This window comes from Euphorbia lathyris, chromosome 3 (genome assembly GCF_963576675.1).
Source record: "Euphorbia lathyris chromosome 3, ddEupLath1.1, whole genome shotgun sequence".
NCBI classification, from domain to species: Eukaryota; Viridiplantae; Streptophyta; class Magnoliopsida; order Malpighiales; family Euphorbiaceae; genus Euphorbia; species Euphorbia lathyris.
Genome location: NC_088912.1, coordinates 24,620,254 through 24,639,031, shown reverse-complemented (window position 1 = coordinate 24,639,031; position 18,778 = coordinate 24,620,254). Strand labels below are relative to the sequence as shown.

General features: G+C 36.2%; 1 protein-coding gene across 2 annotated transcripts; it reads left to right on the top strand.

Moving 5' to 3' along the window:
- The first annotated feature begins 1,374 nt into the window (after window positions 1–1,374).
- Window positions 1,375–8,918, top strand: LOC136222315 (transcription factor bHLH128-like). 2 transcript variants are annotated; one of them, XM_066009945.1, is made up of 6 exons: window positions 1,375–1,885; window positions 5,501–5,817; window positions 6,152–6,268; window positions 7,262–7,327; window positions 8,120–8,188; window positions 8,568–8,918. In XM_066009945.1, exons 1-6 carry the CDS (start codon window positions 1,462–1,464, stop codon window positions 8,631–8,633), a joined length of 1,059 nt encoding a protein of 352 aa, XP_065866017.1. In that variant the 5' UTR covers window positions 1,375–1,461; the 3' UTR covers window positions 8,634–8,918. The 2 variants fall into 2 exon arrangements, with proteins under 2 accessions (XP_065866017.1, XP_065866015.1); XM_066009943.1 differs by having other exon boundaries at window positions 1,389–1,885; window positions 6,137–6,268.
- The last annotated feature ends 9,860 nt before the right edge of the window (window positions 8,919–18,778 follow it).

Genomic DNA, 18,778 nt, shown 5'->3' with positions numbered 1-18,778 from the left:
AATTGATCGCATTAGTCTTATTGTGAGAAGACCAGTAATATTTGAAAATGATACGGAGGACAACAATTGTACCACTTGTTGTGTCGTATTCACGATGGAGTACAAGGGGTTTGAAATCAATAGATTTTGGTTTGCTGAAATTAATTGAGAAGGTTGAGAAATTTGAGGGAGGGTTATTGTAACATGGTGAATAACATACGTGGTGGTGAAAGGGTTTAAAAAAATGAAGGGTGCCCTAGTGGCGGTTCCTGTAAAAACAGTGGCAACAGTAATATTAGAGGCGTTGACAAGGTTGGTCAATATATTGGTAGAATTTTGAAATAGTGACTCTGATACTATAAAAATATTTGTAACCTTAAGTATGTATTGATGATTAACAGTAAACATATATCATTAGGGTTACAAAGAAAAAACTCTTGTACAAAACAAAATTACTACACATGAATATATTACAAAAATATTTCTAGTTTATACTAATATCTCATTGTATATTACAATAATACTCGTACTTTAGACTAATATCTCATTGCACTCGTCTCATATTCTTCCAATATGGAATTTCCAATATCGAATTAAACTTACATCCTTTCATTGAGTAGGAACTCTTTTTGGCTTTAACACTTCATTTTTTTAATACCATAACATCACCAAAAGATAATTATCGACTCCATAAGGTTCATATCTAGATAAAAACTCATCATAGTTATCCCAAACCGAACCATCAACTATGATACCATTTGTTTGAATCTGAAGAGCTTTTTATCAATGCAGAGAAACTCTAAACCTTGTGAATGGATACATTTATAGGTTTGACACCACATACATTCAATCCAAAACTTTATAATAGCGGGTTAACGACTCCTCCCAATTATATACACTTTGTACTAAAACGATAGGAGGGGTCCATCACACCTAGTGGAGGATTTAGATACGGAAGCAACTGCCTCCCTTTAATGGTTTGATTCTATGGTTCGCCATTGTTAAAATATCATTTCGATTAATTTTTTTTTTTTTTTGCCAAAATTTTAATAAATGGATTGAAGGATTAAATCTAACATTAAGGATGAATATGTACTCATGATGGAAAGAAAAAAATATAAGATTCAGAACCTGAAACAAGATAAGTACAAATATAATTTAATAAAATTGATCATAATAGAAAAAAATAAAAATAAAAAAAAGCTAAAAAGTTTTAATTGGTCCAAGTAAATCTAAAACAACTACAGAAAAAGTATCAATCCACCCATCAACTTGCCGAATAAAATTAAAATAAAGAGATGCACGCACATGTTGAAAAAACAGTTGCTCTCCGTTTATCAAGTAGAGCTGTTATCCAAACAAGGTCACCGCTCAGTGATTTTAGAATCACCCTTTTGGACCTTTCCTCATATAGTATGAACTTCGTACTCCGCTTTCCTCTTCAACCAATCTTTTTCTTTCCTTTCTCTCTTTCACGCCTAAATGGCTCAAAATCATTGGTCGAAGCCTGAAAAACCCGCCACCATGTGGTCGCCGTCATCATCGTCTTCTTCGCCGCAAAAACCCGGAGTTCCTACTGGTTTAACCAGGTTCGGTTCGGCTCCAGGTGCCTTTTTAGCTAGAGCTGTTGATTCTGTTATAGGTCCTGACAGTGAATTCTCTGCCTTAGGACCTTCTCCTTCTTTAGTCAATCATCAATATTTCTCCGGAGATTCTTCCTCCCTCACCAGCGAGTCAACGTGTAAAGTCAACTCATCCAACGATCTAAGAGGCCCGCCCAGAAATGGAGGCGGAGGCGGAGGCGGCGGATTGCAGAGATCCTACGGGTTTGGTGAAATGAATGGATCTTTGGTTAGACAGAAGAGCTCGCCCGCTGGATTTCTATCCCAAGGTCTCGCTGAAAATGGTGCGTTTTCTTCTTCTTTTTCCTTGAATGATGAAAATGACTATCGTATCCTTCTGATTGCAATACAATTCGTGTGTGATTGTGGCTTTAGAGAGTTTTATAAGCTCACTAGCATTGGAAGTGCGATTGAATCGTTTCCTTTTTCCCTTTCAAATTTCAATACTGAGTTGAAAAACAAATCATCCAATTGAAATTAATAATGGCGTGATTTCAAGTAGGTGAAGCTGTATAGAGTAGTAAGATTTCCGTAATATAATCAACAAAAAATTTCTTATATGTGATTATGATTTGCGATATCTTGAATCGAATTTAGTAAAGTTGATTCTTCAATTATTGATTTGAGTCCGATAACAGCATTTTGCTGAATTTCTACTCAATCGTTTGATTAATATATCAGGATGACTTGATAATAACTTACGCTCAAAATATTATGTTTTATACACATTTGAATCTTAATGGTATATTATATACAGCATACATCGTCAATATTTATTTATCTTTTATTCATAATTGATCGGCATAAAAGACGTTGGAATAACCTAATGTGAGCCTTCGTTGATTAGAATTTATATATTTATTTTTATAATCAGAAAATGAAGAATTGAAGTCGTTGGTATTTATTTGATTGTTACTTTATACATGTACCTAATAAATATTTTGATCTCTAGCTAAAAAAAATGTTTTTGATAGAATGGATTATCTATGTCCAAAATGACATGTGTGTCCCGGATTAGCGGTATAATGCTGTTGTTTCTATTGGGCAGTTTTCTCATTTACTTACTTATTATAGAAAGTTTATCATTATTATATTGAATAGGTGACGCCAAATTTTAATATTATTATTGAATGTTAGTTTTATCTATTTCTTATTCCGCTTCCACATATAATACTTTTCTTTATGCTTAGATTCGGTGGTATTGGTATTTCTGTGGTCTGTTTAGTGGATAAACGGAAATAAAATAAGTGTCTAAGTTCTCTGATTGTGCTCCGAAAGACGAAACTACCCTTTAGGAAAGGAATATTTTCATTGGCCAGTAGAGTTTGTCACATGAGCTGATAAAATATTTAATTGCAAGTTGGTCTCTTTGCTGTGCAATTTCACGTCTTGTTTCTGTTTTATGTGGAGAGGATGGCTTGTTTCTCAAGGGTCAAGTTTGTTAATCTACTTATTTTACTTTTTCTTAACAATGAGGATAGACTTGCACGGATTTGCATATATCTGATCTGGAAAGTGATATTGTGGGTCAAGTAGAACATTGCTTTTTATTGAAGCCTAAATTATTCAGAGATGTTGACAATTGGTTATTTGGATTGGAGGATTAGTTTAAGTTATTTATGACATGTAAAGATGAATCTACCTAATCCACTTGATATTATTTTTTTAAGCCCCAATTTCAAAACAAATTCTTAAGAAATTACTGAAAAAGTTTGAAATTTAATATATTTTATCTTTTATCTTAATCTGATTTGTCAATTGTAATTATAGTGATCAAATCAAGTGAGCTGGGTACTGTCTCACATGGCATGTTGCTGGATGAAAACATATTTTGGATGTTATATTTTTATCTGTTGATTTAAATAATTTCGAACTTTTGGGTTTTTTAGTTTCCTTTTTCCTCTTTCCTTTCTAAGAAATTCTTATGTCTTCCCTCAGAAACAAAAAATTTCTCTGTACTATAGTTAATTTGACAAGATTCTCAGTCTATCTTTTTCTTTTGAAAGAGATTCTCAGCCTATCTCATTATTCAATACTCTAAAAACCAAGAATCGACTTAATAATTTCTCAACTTCTAAGTTCGTTGTCACTCACATAGTTAGATTTCCGAGTAGATTAGTTCCCTCTGCTAATTTTTGCGTTTTAAGATTCACTTCTAACCAGCCTAGTCATAGAAAAAGGTTAGTTTTTAGGTTTTCATTTTTTTTCATCTTCAGTTCTTACAAGTGACAGTTACAAGTTGCTTTTTTCCTAGAAGGAGAAAGAAGATAAGCGTGAAGTGCTTTTATAAAGAATTTAAGAATGGAAGAGAAAGATTGTTTCGGCAACTGGGAATAGGAAAGGGAAAGGAAACAACATATATCGAAGAAAAGCTTACATTTTTTAATAAAAAAAGAAGAAAAACAATCCCCTAATTTTGACATTCGCTAATGTTGTAACTAAACTATCAAATGAAGTTAAATTTAAAGGTTCTGTCAAAACTTTAAAGAAAAGTTAGCCTATTTTTTTGTTTGTATCTGTTCGTGGATGGTTAAATATGTATGATACAGTCAAATAAGGGCAGGTGAAGAAGTGCACTAGAATTCATTCCAACGTGACAACAGGATAAATAAAATAAGGATTAGATACGAAACAAACACATTAGACGCGATAAATGTAATTTGGCTTATAAGAAAAATCCAATCTATATTGGCCTTGAAAATCTGTTCGAGTTTAGATGTCACATGGGTTTCCTGAAGAACGCTTAATTGCAGAGTATCATCTCTGAAGCTTCAATTTAGAAAATTAGATTGGCAAAAGAAATGCTTACTTCTATTCTTATGGTATGTAGCTCGCCCTTGCCGTTTGGGGGGAAAAATTAGAGGTTTAAGCGACTTTAGAGGTTTGGAAAGAGTTTATTGGATCCAAAAAAGCTAATTTTGAAAAGTTGCTTTTAGAAGCTTTTTCAATTAGTTTATTGTCTCTTTTGAAGGATATTTTTATCTCTAATTACTACCTTTAACCCCGAATAAAGGCTTTACCATGTCTTTAATTGTAATTTTACACAAACAGCTATTAGCAATCAAATAAGTTTTAGCAAACTAGTTTATACAGTCTGCTTGTCAAATCAGCTAACCAAAAAAAGTAATCACCTAATTGCCAAGAGCATCTCCAAGAGTCTCTTAAGTTGGCTCTTATCAGCTCCTCAAATCACTAAGAGTCTCTCATCCTCTCTATTAATAGAAAGTCTCTCTCCACCTCTTAGTGTCTCTTAATTCAATTTTTATTAATAATTTATTATTGAAGAGTCTCTCTCCTGACACTATTGGTAAATATAACAACAATTAATAATTTTAATGATAAAATAATAAATAAGGAGTGAATATAAAGAGTTTTGTTGGAGATGATATGTCTTAGTCACTCTTAAATCACTAAGGTTAATTATTTATATTATTTTTGGAGAGTGCACTAAGAGTCTCTTGGAAATATGTGCTAAGTAATCAGCTAATTGCTAACTGGTATTCGGCAAACAGGGGAAAAAAAAAAAAAGGTTAGAACATATTGGAAAATGAATTCCTGCACTGCAGATCATAATTAGTTGCAGTGAAAAGTATTTGCACTCGAGTGCAATACAAGGAAGTGCGCTTAAATTTAATTAAGCAATTGAAGGTTGACTTATTGGAATATTCCTAAGTTTGTATAATTTCATGAAGTATTCACTTTTAAATAGAGAAATCTTGCTCATAACAACTTCCAGTTACTTTCATGTAGAAATTATTAAACAAATCTTTGCTACCTGCAGTAATTGGTATGCTTTGGCTCATCTATCTCATTATCTCTTCAATAAATTGTGCTGGTTTAGACATTATGGTTTTGGGGTTTTTGAATATGGTAACCTCTTTTGTCATTTCAAACAACAGGATTTTCGATTACAGCAGGGACCGGAGGGTATAATTCTCACAATGGCTCAAATAATGGCCATGGCGTATCAAGTTTGAAGTCTCAATTAAGCTTCACTAGACGAGATTCTCTTTCCCTGATATCAGAAGAAAGTGACAGTATTATTGAAGGTATCAACTCTAACAATGGCCACCAGAATTCTTCGCATTATTCCACTGGTGGCTTTGGGATGGGCTCCTGGGACAACACCAATTCAATTGTATTTTCCGGACCTCCAAGCAAACGAGCAAAGAACATTGATGAAGACATCCTTAATTGTCTTGGCTTAGAAACTCAGGTATTGCAACTCTCATTTCCAAGGGCTTTTACAATCACAACATCAAGGAAAAGGACATAACTTCTCATGTTGTTTGACTCTCCAATATCCCTAAGGATTAATCAGGGTTGAAATCCTGAGGCCAAACAACATAGTAGATATTTTTCATTCTCTGTTGATCTGTGTCTGACCACCTGCAAAGAAAAAGAAAGTCTAGAGATAGAATAAACGAGCTTAAGAAGTTTTATCATTTGAATTCAATGCACATTCATATTTATCATTGTAAGTTCGCGTTTACTTTATTTTGGTGGTATATATATCTGATGCATTCTTCATTCAGTTTAGCTTGCCACAGACAGGTCTTGAGATGGCAACAGTGGAGAAGCTATTAAATATTCCTGAGGACTCTGTGCCTTGCAAAATCCGCGCTAAGCGTGGCTTCGCCACTCACCCACGTAGCATAGCTGAAAGGGTTAGTAGATTTTACCAGCATCCTTCATTTATATTCTGCATCATATTGTAGATAGATAAGGCCACTAATTAGAAAATTGAGGATTTATTAGAAGCGATCTTAAAATTACGTACCTTTTTCTTTCTTGTCCTTTTCAAATGAATGTCCAATTTCCTTGAAATGTTTAACCACTTCCTTGCATTTTTAAGGGAATTAAAAATTTCATTGTTAAAAAAAAAAAGATCATTTTTTGTTGAAAAAAAATATATAAAAAAAAGGATCATTGTTTTATGAATATCTTATCTGAACAGATGACACCAGTCACTTTTGCTTGTGAAACCTCTAAACCGATTTTTTTTCTCTGTATGAAAGTTTGTTCATTTTGACACTGACTTGATTGCATGATTGCATGGTTTTATATGATGGTTCATGTTAGCCCACCCCGAATCATTTCGGGACTAAGGCTTTGTTGTTGTTGTATATGAAAGTTTGTTCATTTGCATAAAGTAAATGATCACTTATGGCTGGCTGCCTACTTATTAAAGTAATACTCATGTCTCGGTTCAGATTATTAAGATTCCATTTTTCTGAGAACTTTCAAAAGATGCAACTGTAACACTTCTTAGATCCTTTTTATGATTTTGTTTTTGAGTACAGTACCTTGAGTCAAATTATTTGCATCATGCCAAAATGATAGATTATTAGAGAATTTTATGGGGTAAAATACATCCATGGCCTATGAACTACAACACTACTAACATTATGGCCCCTAAACTTTAATTCATGACATAAAAGTACTGAAACTTTACATCATTGTAACATTGAAGTTCAAATCAAAGAAAATCCATTGAAAGATTAACAAATGATGACCTGGAAATATATATTTGACCATAGGATAAAGAAAGTCACTGAAGCTGGGGAATTAAGCTTAAGGTTGCATTATTTTATATGTAAACTTAATGTTTGTTGTATGGGAGGATGCTGATTGATGCTAGCTTTTATCACCTTATGCAGGAAAGAAGAACCAGAATAAGCGGCAGATTGAAGAAACTACAAGATCTTGTTCCTAACATGGATAAGGTACTCATTTCATATCAAATATTTCATGTTCATAAAACTTCTAACCTAAAAAGAAAAAGAAAACAAAATCACACATGAAATATCTCGTCGATTACAAACTGCAACATTTCGCCTCTTGTAGCTTCACCCTGACTGTTATACTTTCCAAAGTATGATACAGTAAACACAAAGTTAATTGCATTCATAGTCCTTCAACTAAAAAAAATGACGTCGAGAAAGACATCACTGTTTAATTTGGTTTCAGGCATTATCCTTTTGTTTGGAAACCAGCAAACACATTCGCCGGAAATGCCTAGTGGATGATAGGTCATCAAAACTTTGTCACTTGGAAAAAAACTGTGTTTTCCACGTGGCGGTATTTTGATGACGTGTCATTGACATGGTATGTCTGGCGAATGTGTTTACTGGTTTTTAGGGCAAATTATTAGAAACACCCGGTTCTCCATGTCAAATGGAGGACCTTCCATATATATTTTGACGCGTGTAATATGGACTCACGTATATTATAAGAGGCCACACTATTTTAATTATTACGTGGGGTCACAATACACGTGTCAAAATGTGAATTGGGGGTCCTCCGAGTGACATGGAAGACCCGGTGCTTAATATAAGAACTCGGTTTTTAGACAAAAGGTCTATGGGAGAAACCAAAGTTAAAGAGCAATAAATTTCTCATAAGAATTTACGATTTTATGGCATTTTGTTCCATTTCTGATAGTTGGAAAAATTATGGGTGTAATTAACCTGGTAAACACAATGAATATAACATGTTGAATTTTCCTATCAATGCAGCAAACAAGTTATTCAGACATGTTGGATTTGGCAGTGCAGCACATCAAAGGCCTTCAAGGAGAAGTTCAGGTAAAATAAAAGAAAGAAAACAGGCTGAATACATTATGGAGTACCCTGCATTTGGTTAAAAAAATGATTGGTCCCCGAACTTGGTGTAAAAAACCGAGTGGTCCTCTAAATTTACTTAAAAAAACTTAATTAACCTCCTAGTGAACGTGTCACTTTAAGCAAGTTGAGGAGATTAATAAATCACTTGAAACAAGTTCAAAAGCTAATAATGAGTTACCTCTAAAGTTCATGAGATCAATCGGTTTTTGGACCAAGCATAGAGTCACATATTCCTAAATCCTAAATTACATCTAGTGTCAGAATCTGATATGGGTGCAATTGTTATTATTATTATTATTTTGATTTTGATGGACTGATGTGGAGTTGATGTATGTGGCAGAAACTGCACAAGGAATTAGAAAACTGTAGATGTGGATGCAAGCCAAACACAAGCACAAGCACATGACATTTGGGGTAAAGTGATGAAATAAGTTATTGATCAAAGGATTTTGAAGGCAAGTGAAGTGAATGAGCGTAGGCTAATTTTGTTGTGTTGTTGTTGGTTGTATCTTTGTTAACTTAATAATGCAAATTGCAAACAGAGTTAGAAAAAACTCCATAGCTGTATATAATTCAGTGATACTGTTAAAGTTACTTGTAGTGCATCTCCACCATAGATGTGTGTAAAATCATGGCATTCACTTGCCACTCTTTGAGCAGTTCCTCAGGATAAATACTCTTCTGGTTTTTAGTTTTTTTTTCATTTAGCAAGATTATGGCATTTAAGGAATTTATAGCTACAAGTACCAGAAATTATCAGCTATTATAAAATTTTAATTCACACCCTCCTCCCTCCGCATACGGTAGATAAGGAATTAATAGTGTTTGAAAATTATTGTTGGGTAGAATTTCTGGAAGGTCGTTTCTTGGGGAGCTAACCGCCAGTGATTTAATGCAGCAATGGAGATTCCATGTGGTGTCTTGTTGCTCTTTATGCCATGCTGCGGTTGAGACAGTCGGCCATTTAATGGTCCAGTGCACCTTCGCCAGAGCGATTTGGGAGGCCATAAGCAACGACTTCGGGGTTGATATCGAGTACTCATCAAATCTGGCCCATTTCGTCATGCTGCTAAGGCTATTTTGAGATTTCAGATTTACACTTTCTCAAACCGTTTGGTTTCTTTGGCTTACGCAATGATTATATATTTCTTCGGTAGTATTCAATTTTTCTTGCATCTCAGCCATAACTGTCGCGTTCTCTTTAGTGGCTTGATACGCCATGCTAACGTTATAAAGAATCTATTTTGTTATGTGATCCATGAACACTCTGCTTGCAGGCTCTAAGGATCCTAAGCATTCTTCAATACGTTTGTCGAGGTTGGAGTGATTTAGAGGAGACCAGGATTTTCGTTAGCATTGACTGCTGTTTTAGGACCCTGTGTACGTTGTGAGGACGATGGGCCCGTGATGTTTTCTCGATGAGTTATGGTTGCATGTTTAATTCGATTCACGCTTACCACACCAATTTGATACGATTGAATCTGTAGGATAATGCTCTAACGCTTGAGAGGATTTCTCTTATGCCTTAAAGTAAGATAGAAAAAGGACCAAGGCGAGACCAATGACCAGTGACCCTACTTCGATGTCTAAGTTAGGAGAGTATAAGATTAGAACGCTAAAAAATTGAGAGTAAATTGTAATGGATGTGTGTATATACCTTGACTATGAAGTCGCATCTTATTTTTAGGAACCCATGGATAAAACCATCATTTTGTGCTCAATACTCTCCTTAAGATTATTTGGAGAACATGTGTTAGCTTTTGAATGGTGGAAGTGGTTTATGTAGCTTGTAGTAATACCCGAATTTAGATTCCTTAATGTTAGATGAGATTGAAAGACCCTGATCTGAAAAGGATTGAGAGAGTATCACATTGTTCCACGTGTCTCGAGAGAGATTTTATTCCTGTTTAGTTTGATATATCAGTTTTCTTTGATTCAGATGTCTTTGTAGATTTAGAATGAGGGCACGTGGATCCTAATATCTTTCGAATGATATCAGATGTCCTCATTTTTTATTCTCGAAGCCCTTCAGGGTTTCGGTTGCCGGATGTTCTGTAAGGCCTAGCTATGAGTTGTGGGGAATGGTTCGACATTCTGTAGATAGTGACTTGCCGAATATTTTATTCGATATGGTCAGCTATTTGATGCGTTATACATGATCTTTTATTTTCTAGGTAGGTGGGATGTTGTAGTATGGCCTCAGAATGATTTCATCCCTCGTAGGCCTGCATTCCTTCTTACAGTCATCATTCCTATTGTTATTTAACTCCACTAGATAAGCAACACATGTCCTTATGCGCTTAACCTAAACAAAAGTAGGCAAAAAGGCATTGCACTTTTCAAGGAATATTGATGCCAATAGTCTCTCATTGATGGCGAATTTTCACTTGTTTTTTTTTTAAAAAAAAAAAACTCTATAAAAGGCAACCCAAAGTTGACTATTTTCCTTTTTGATCATCTGCAATTCTCTCTGAACTCCGAGCGTCCATCTCTTCCCTAGAAATGTGTAAGTGTTCTTTCTCTCTTGGCTTTTTCTTTGTGTTGTATGGAAATTTTGAGGCAGAAGAATTCTTACAATCCTTAGACACTCGTCATCCTCGATACAACCTCCTTTAATGGTACCTGTTGGCCCAAAATAAATAAATTTTATTTTCATGTATATAGAAAGCTTATATTTGATTTTAGGGTATAGTTTCCATTTTTTCTAGAAAAAAATAAAATAAATATATATATGTAAACTCACCTCCAGCCAATGAGGGCGTCAATCAAACACGCGGGGCGTGTATTCCTATACGCGGGCCGTATACCACACATCCGGAGAAGTTCCACTTCAGAGGCTCAAGTACGCGGGGCGTAAAGCTAGACACGTCACGCGTAAAGCGCATCAACAAGGCGTTCCAAGTTCAGGAGCACAAACACGCGGGGCGTCCTTCTCTTACGCAGCGCGTACTTTCCTACGCGGGACGTAACACCAGAGGCGCCACGCGCAGATACCATCAACGAAACGCACAAGCTTCAGGACCTCCAATACGCAGGGCGTAACTAAGGATACGCGGGGCGTATCTTCTCTTCCGGCAACAGTTGGAAGCAGTCAATGGAAGTTGATGGTAGTTAGTGGAAGTTGTGGTAGCGGGGTGATGTGGCATGGAGGTAGTTGAGTTAGTTGGTGAATAATTACCAAAATGCCACTTAATAATTACCAAAATGCCACTCCAAAATACTATAAATAGACCCCCTCCCCTTCATAAAAAATCACTCAACTCAACACAACAAAACCCCTTCCTAAGGTCCCTTTCAATGCTCTCTAGTTTCTAGTTTTAAGTTCTTAGTTCTTAAGTTCTTTTCTTCTTAGTTCTTCAAAGTTCTTCTTTTCGTTCTTCATTTTTCTTAGCTTCGATCCCTTTTTTTAGCTCTCTTTAGCTCCAATTCAAGTTCCAATAGCCTCTTTCCAAGTTTTTCTAATTCAATTTAGCATTCCAAGCCTTTAATTTGCTCAATTCCTAGCTAAAACTCTGTTTTTAAATTAATTTTCCAGATTCGTCCAACTACTTTCAAAGTCCGATTCCGTCCGTTTAAAGTCATTTTTTGCTTTCAATCCCTTCAACAAAGTTGTTACTGACGTTCTGAATTTCAATCTAGTGTATTTATTTGCCCAATTCCGTGCCCAGAAACTGTAGTTACAAGCCGATCTTTACAGCCCAAATTCTTTTAGACATTCTGTTTCCAGAATTTTCCAGATTCGTCCAGTTATTTTCAACTCCCAATTTCGTGTACTTAGCATCCGTTTTAGCCTTCGATCCCTTATAGAAGTTTGTTCCTGATATTCCGAAATTAAATTTAGCCTATTTACTCGTCCAATTCCGTGTTCTTAAACGCCCAAACGAGCCTCCCAAAGTTGAAGATTAAATCTGTCCCATTTGCCTACCAACGTTTTGCCATTGCCAAGATCATATACCGTACGGGCCCGACCGACCACATCTCTCCAAGAACCTCAAGCCGACACCAAAATTCAACATCAATCCGAGATAGCTATTGTGGCTCCGAGTTTGTTGTTGAATTCCAATTTATTTTAATTGCATTTCAATTCTTTGTATTGATTCGTCTCTTCCCAATTCAATTGATTATCTATATGTTTAGTATAGACATATTTCAATTGTAATTCATTTTCAATTTCATGCTTGTTGAACATATTCATATCAATAAAACACCAATTTTCCCAAAATCTCGTGTCAATTTCGCACTTTAATTTCCTTTATTTTTCTGTCTTCAATTTATACGCTTAGCTTAAATAAAAACAATTTATCTTGCAAAGTTTCTATACGGCGCGAGAGACCCAAGAGGAACTTTTTCAATCCTTGCGTCCCTCGCCAATCGCTTCGATTAGATTTCAAGTTTTGGCGCGCATTTCCATAAACTTAACCATTTTAATTGAGAAGTAATCTTCTTTGGCACGCCCGCACCCTAACCACACGTGACAAGGTTGAAATTAGCATATTTCGAAAATATCGCTAACAATTTTTGGCACGCCCAGTGGGACATTTTGTTTTTTTTAGCTACCCAAAAATTGTGTCTATACTCGTTTTTTACGTTCTTAATTTTTTCCACACTCATTATCCCACTTTACCATACCAAAATTTATTAGCTCACGCTAACAATTTTTGGCACGCCCAGTGGGACGTACTTTTAAGCTTTGCCAAAAATTTCAATACCGTTTTTTACTCATTTTTTCGTCACGATTTATTTATTTATTTTTTTCCTCTCACACTCAGCTTTTCAATTTAGTTTATTATTATTCCATGCTCTTACTTTATGCAATTTTATTCGCTTTATTTTCATAATAAATTTGATTTAATCATTTTTCTATTATTCACGGAGAATGCCTCTGAATATCAATAGGTGCATAACAAGTAAGCCATGACGAGGACAACATACGAAAATGCAAGGGACGCTACGATACCGGTGTATTTTGGTGGTTTCAATCGAGATCGATATTTTACAATAAGTACAACCGGATTGTGGGTCCATTGGTACACCGTCTTTAGATGCTACGACGATGGCTATGTTCAGTTTATTCATAGTGAAGAACATAATATTGACTGTAAGTGTTGTGCTTACGTTCAAACCACGTCATTCTATGATGATCAATATGGTTGCTATGTGGAGCAAGTCCAGGAGTCCCATAAAAATCCACATGGTCCTGATTATGTTGAAGTATGGGAGCATCTTCGAATGAGTAATCCTCATTGCCGAGGTAGTTATATTTGCAATTATAGGGATGAAAACCTCCATTTCCATCGTCCTTGTCGGCAATCTTGCTTCGAAATAAGTACGATCATGGCACCAGTCGAGCATAAGACCTATGAAAAGTTTGAGTGCTCCGATATGAGCTACGACCAAAATTCTTTCGAGGATTCTAGTCGTGTGGCAGAGATGGAAGCAGTCCAAGTGGTTGAGGATGATGGAGAAATCGAATCATTACTTATGAAGGAGAACCAACCAAAGGACGATGAATATCAACAAAGAATGGACCAACTCGAGAAACAGGCGGACATTACAGCGGCTAACATAGTGGCTTCTTTAAGAGCCTGCATTGAAAGCTATTGGGGGGCAATCCAAGAATTTCATCATAATACGAAGTTAGAAGCATCTCCCACACTCCCAACTCCTCCAAAAACAAAGATGCCTAATGATGAAACGATAATGGAAAGTCAAGAGCATGGAGATGACCCCTATGACTATGATTCTAGGTCCATGCAAGAGGATGACGCCGCTTCCAATGATCTTGATTCGGGGGGCATCCATGAAACTCCTATAGAAATTCAAGAAGAAGAAGGAGATGTTCTTAGGAGCTATGACTCAGAATCCAACGTGGATGATGTAGCGTCTAGTGATCTTGATTCGGGGGGCAACATAGAGGAAGCAACTCAACAAGAACCCACTCTAGAAGTACTGCCCATATATGCAAATCCCCAAAGGTCAATGGGATTTTTATGGAGCCTCGACATGAACGAGAAGGAATGTGCAAACCCAAGACGAGGATGAATATGTATCTCATGACCTCAATTTAGGTTTCAGCCAGGACGATGATGACCTATCAGATACTCCGAAATCGGGGGGCATCCATGAAACTCTTGTAGAGATTCAAGAAGGAGAACGAGATGTTTCTAGGAGCTATGACTCAAAATCCAACGAAGAAGACGATGTTGTGTCTAGTGATCTTGGTTTGGGGGGCATCGAAGAGGAAGCGATTCAGCAAGAACCCACTCTAGAAGTGTTGCCCAGAAATGCAAATACCCCAAAGACAATGGAAGTTCTATGGAGTCCTGACATGAACAAGACGGCAGTTATACTAGCCCAGGAAGAGGATGAAGATATATCTCATGATCTCAATTCGGATTTCAGTCGGGAGGGTGATGACCCATTAAACACTTCTAACTCGGGAGGCATCCACGAAGCACCTGTAGAAATTCAAGAAGACGAGGAAGACGTTTCTTGGAGCTATGATTCAGAATCTAGTCGAGAGGATGAGGTATCCAACCCCGGGGGCATCCAAATGGAAGAGGTTCAACAAGAATTTATTCTAGAAGAATCTCTCATTCTTGTGAAGTCTTCAAAATCAGAAGATTTTATGAAAAGTTGTGATATCAAAGAAGAAGCGGCTTCAGAAACACATGAAGATGTTTTCTACGATTGTAACTCGCAATTCAGTCAGGATGAAGAAAACTTCTATGATCATGGGTTGGGGTGCAGTCAAGATCAAGAGATTAATCGAGAATCCACCCCAGAAATACCTCTAATGATTCTTCCAGCAACTCATGTTTTTCCAAAGCCTATGATCACTCTGAAGTTGGTTAACTCGAGTAGAAGATCAAGTTTGCAATCCATGATTCTACTTGTCATCAGTCTACTTCAGTTTTCCTACCATCCAGACCAGTCACAAGGTTTTTACTTCTTAACCGTGTTTATTCATTTAGACTCTAGTTTAAAAATACTTTTTATTATGCGGAAAGAGAGTCATGAAAATAAGAATCTAGACATGGAAACTCATATCCCTCTTGTAGAGATGTTACTGAGCATTTTGTTGTATGAGGCGATAACATAATGTTGTACTTACAACATAGCCCATAAGACCATTTATGGTCAAAATAAGTTGGCGTTTTTGCCAGCACAAAAAAAAATGAAAAAATATTTCAGTTTTCAAAATAAATTATTTATGTTCATGCTTCCATTTGGTTCATATTTTCTACTTTTGTTATCGCATCTTCTTCTTCATTTGTTTCAAACTCTAACTCACAAACCAGAACACTCAATCATTACCATTTCTAAATCATACTTGTTATCTATTAGTTGATTCCGGTTAATTAAAATACCCAGAACCAAGCTTTTGGTAATTATTGATCTCAAAATCATAATTTCCATCAAACAACTGTTCTGGTTAGCCTTTTTTCCCCAAAATTGATTTCATCCGTCATAAACCACATTTTTCTTCAAAACCAATCTCAATTTCTTCGTTGATATCCAAATCATAACTCTCAACTTTCGTTTTGTTCAAAACGATTTCCTATAACCTCAATTTTCTCACTCGAAATCACCCCATTGCCATTTGATTTTTCTTACATCGGATAACTCGTGTATTCAAATTTTAAAATGATTCCGACACGTCCAATTTCTCCAATTCGACAAATTCCAATCTGATTATTCTAGAAGTCCATTTAGCTTAGATAAACATTATCCACTCCTCAATTCGAGCCAGTTGTGTCCAAATTTATCATTATTATAGCTTCAAGTTATTTTTCATTATTACGAGCCATTCTCTTGTTGCAAACCATTTCCATACCTTTTTCAAAAGCAATCCGTGATTCTAAAGTACCAATTATCTCAGAACCAAGCTTTTGGTATTTATTTGATCTGAATCAAATTTAATCCCATCAAACAACTGTTCTGAACAACTGTTTTGATCTCAAACCATTCATCGGTCACGAGGTCAAGTTTGTTATTATTTATTTATTTTTGTACACTTATCTCCAATAATTTCGGCGTACATATTGCTTTGTAATTTTCCTGCTTTATTTCTCACATTTTCACAAAAAAAAAAAATCAATGAGCTCAAACGAGGCTCTTATAAAAAAAAATGGTTCAAAAAGTCCTAAATACATTCTTTTGTGTACAAATTTTCAATTCTAGTCAATTTATACACAAAAGAGGGGGGCAATTGTTGGCCCAAAATAAATAAATTTTATTTTCATGTATATAGAAAGCTTATATTTGATTTTAGGGTATAGTTTCCATTTTTTCTAGAAAAAAATAAAATAAATATATATATGTAAACTCACCTCCAGCCAATGAGGGCGTCAATCAAACACGCGGGGCGTGTATTCCTATACGCGGGCCGTATACCACACATCCGGAGAAGTTCCACTTCAGAGGCTCAAGTACGCGGGGCGTAAAGCTAGACACGTCACGCGTAAAGCGCATCAACAAGGCGTTCCAAGTTCAGGAGCACAAACACACGGGGCGTCCTTCTCTTACGCAGCGCGTACTTTCCTACACGGGACGTAACACCAGAGGCGCCACGCGCAGATACCATCAACGAAACGCACAAGCTTCAGGACCTCCAATACGCAGGGCGTAACCAAGGATACGCGGGGCGTATCTTCTCTTCCGGCAACAGTTGGAAGCAGTCAATGGAAGTTGATGGTAGTTAGTGGAAGTTGAGGTAGTGGGGTGATGTGGCATGGAGGTAGTTGAGTTAGTTGGTGAATAATTACCAAAATGCCACTTAATAATTACCAAAATGCCACTCCAAAATACTATAAATAGACCCCCTCCCCTTCATAAAAAATCACTCAACTCAATACAACAAAACCCCTTCCTAAGGTCCCTTCCAATGCTCTCTAGTTTCTAGTTTTAAGTTCTTAGTTCTTAAGTTCTTTTCTTCTTAGTTCTTCAAAGTTCTTCTTTTCGTTCTTCATTTTTCTTAGCTTCGATCCCTTTTTTAGCTCTCTTTAGCTCCAATTCAAGTTCCAATAGCCTCTTTCCAAGTTTTTCTAATTCAATTTACCATTACAAGCCTTTAATTTGCTCAATTCCTAGCTAAAACTCTGTTTTTAAATTAATTTTTCAGATTCGTCCAACTACTTTCAAAGCCCGATTTCGTAGGGTTAAAATAATTTTTTGCTTTCAATCCCTTCAACAAAGTTGTTACTGACGTTCTGAATTTCAATCTATTGTATTTATTTGCCCAATTTCGTGCCCAGAAACCGTAGTTACAAGCCGATATTTACAGCCCAAATTCTTTTAGACATTCTATTTCCAGAATTTTCCAGATTCGTCCAGTTATTTTCAACTCCCAATTTCGTCTACTTAGCATCCGTTTTAGCCTTCGATCCCTTATAGAAGTTTGTTCCTGACATTCCGAAATTAAATTTAGCCTATTTACTCATCCAATTCCGTATTCTTAAATGCCCAAACGAGCCTCCCAAAGTTGAAGATTAAATCTGTCCCATTTGCCTACCAACTTTTGCCATTGCCAAGATCATATACCGTACGGGCCCGACCGACCACATCTCTCCAAGAACCTCAAGCCGACACCAAAATTCAACATCAATCCGAGATAGCTATTGTGGCTCTGAGTTTGTTGTTGAATTCCAATTTATTTTAATTGCATTTCAATTCTTTGTATTGATTCGTCTCTTCTCAATTCAATTGATTATCTATATGTTTAGTATAGACATATTTCAATTGTAATTCATTTTCAATTTCATGCTTGTTGAACATATTCATATCAATAAAACACCAATTTTCCCAAAATCTCGTGTCAATTTCTCACTTTAATTTCCTTTATTTTTCTGTCTTCAATTTATACGCTTAGCTTAAATAAAAACAATTTATCTCGCAAAGTTTCTATACGGCGCGAGAGACCCAAGAGGGACTTTTTCAATCCTTGCGTCCCTCGCCAATCGCTTCGATTAGATTTCAAGTTTTGGCACGCATTTCCATAAACTTAACCATTTTAATTGAGAAGTAATTTTCTCTGGCACGCCCGCACCCTAACCCCACGTGACAAGGTTGAAATTAGCATATTTCGAAAATACCGATAACAGTACCAAAATTATACCTCTCCAAAAACAGACTAAAAATGGCATCGATAAAGGTAATAGAGTGGCCGCCGATAAGTAGTAGAACCGTAAGGTCTAGGTGTAAGGTTCTGTTTTGACGTCCTCCAATTGGTAGAGGTGTCGATCAAATTCCTAGAACTTAAAATGGAGATGCATCTGCCTAATCCTGCGTAACCATTGACGGCGATCTTATAAAAGATGATGAGGACTTCGTCTGAGTTTACATTTAACTCTTAACCTACGGCATGGGATTTCCCCTTCTTGTCCCTATTATAGCAATTTTTGTGGAATTTAATGTGTGTCCCTTCCAGCTATCACCGAATGCTTGGCTGGAGTTGCTTGCCCTGAACAAACTCTGCTCTGACCTGTGTCTGATTCTAAAAAGGGCGGTTGTTCGCCAATTTTGGAAACCCCTGAGGAGGAAGGGGTAAGA

Excerpts from the sequence above, each read along its gene's own strand:
- LOC136222315 (XM_066009943.1), top strand. The coding sequence starts at position 1,462 with ATGGCTCAAAATCATTGGTCGAAGCCTGAAAAACCCGCCACCATGTGG. Across the intron at positions 6,269-7,261 it reads CACGTAGCATAGCTGAAAGG|GAAAGAAGAACCAGAATAAG; the intron begins GTTAGTAGATTT and ends CACCTTATGCAG. Across the intron at positions 7,328-8,119 it reads TTGTTCCTAACATGGATAAG|CAAACAAGTTATTCAGACAT; the intron begins GTACTCATTTCA and ends CTATCAATGCAG.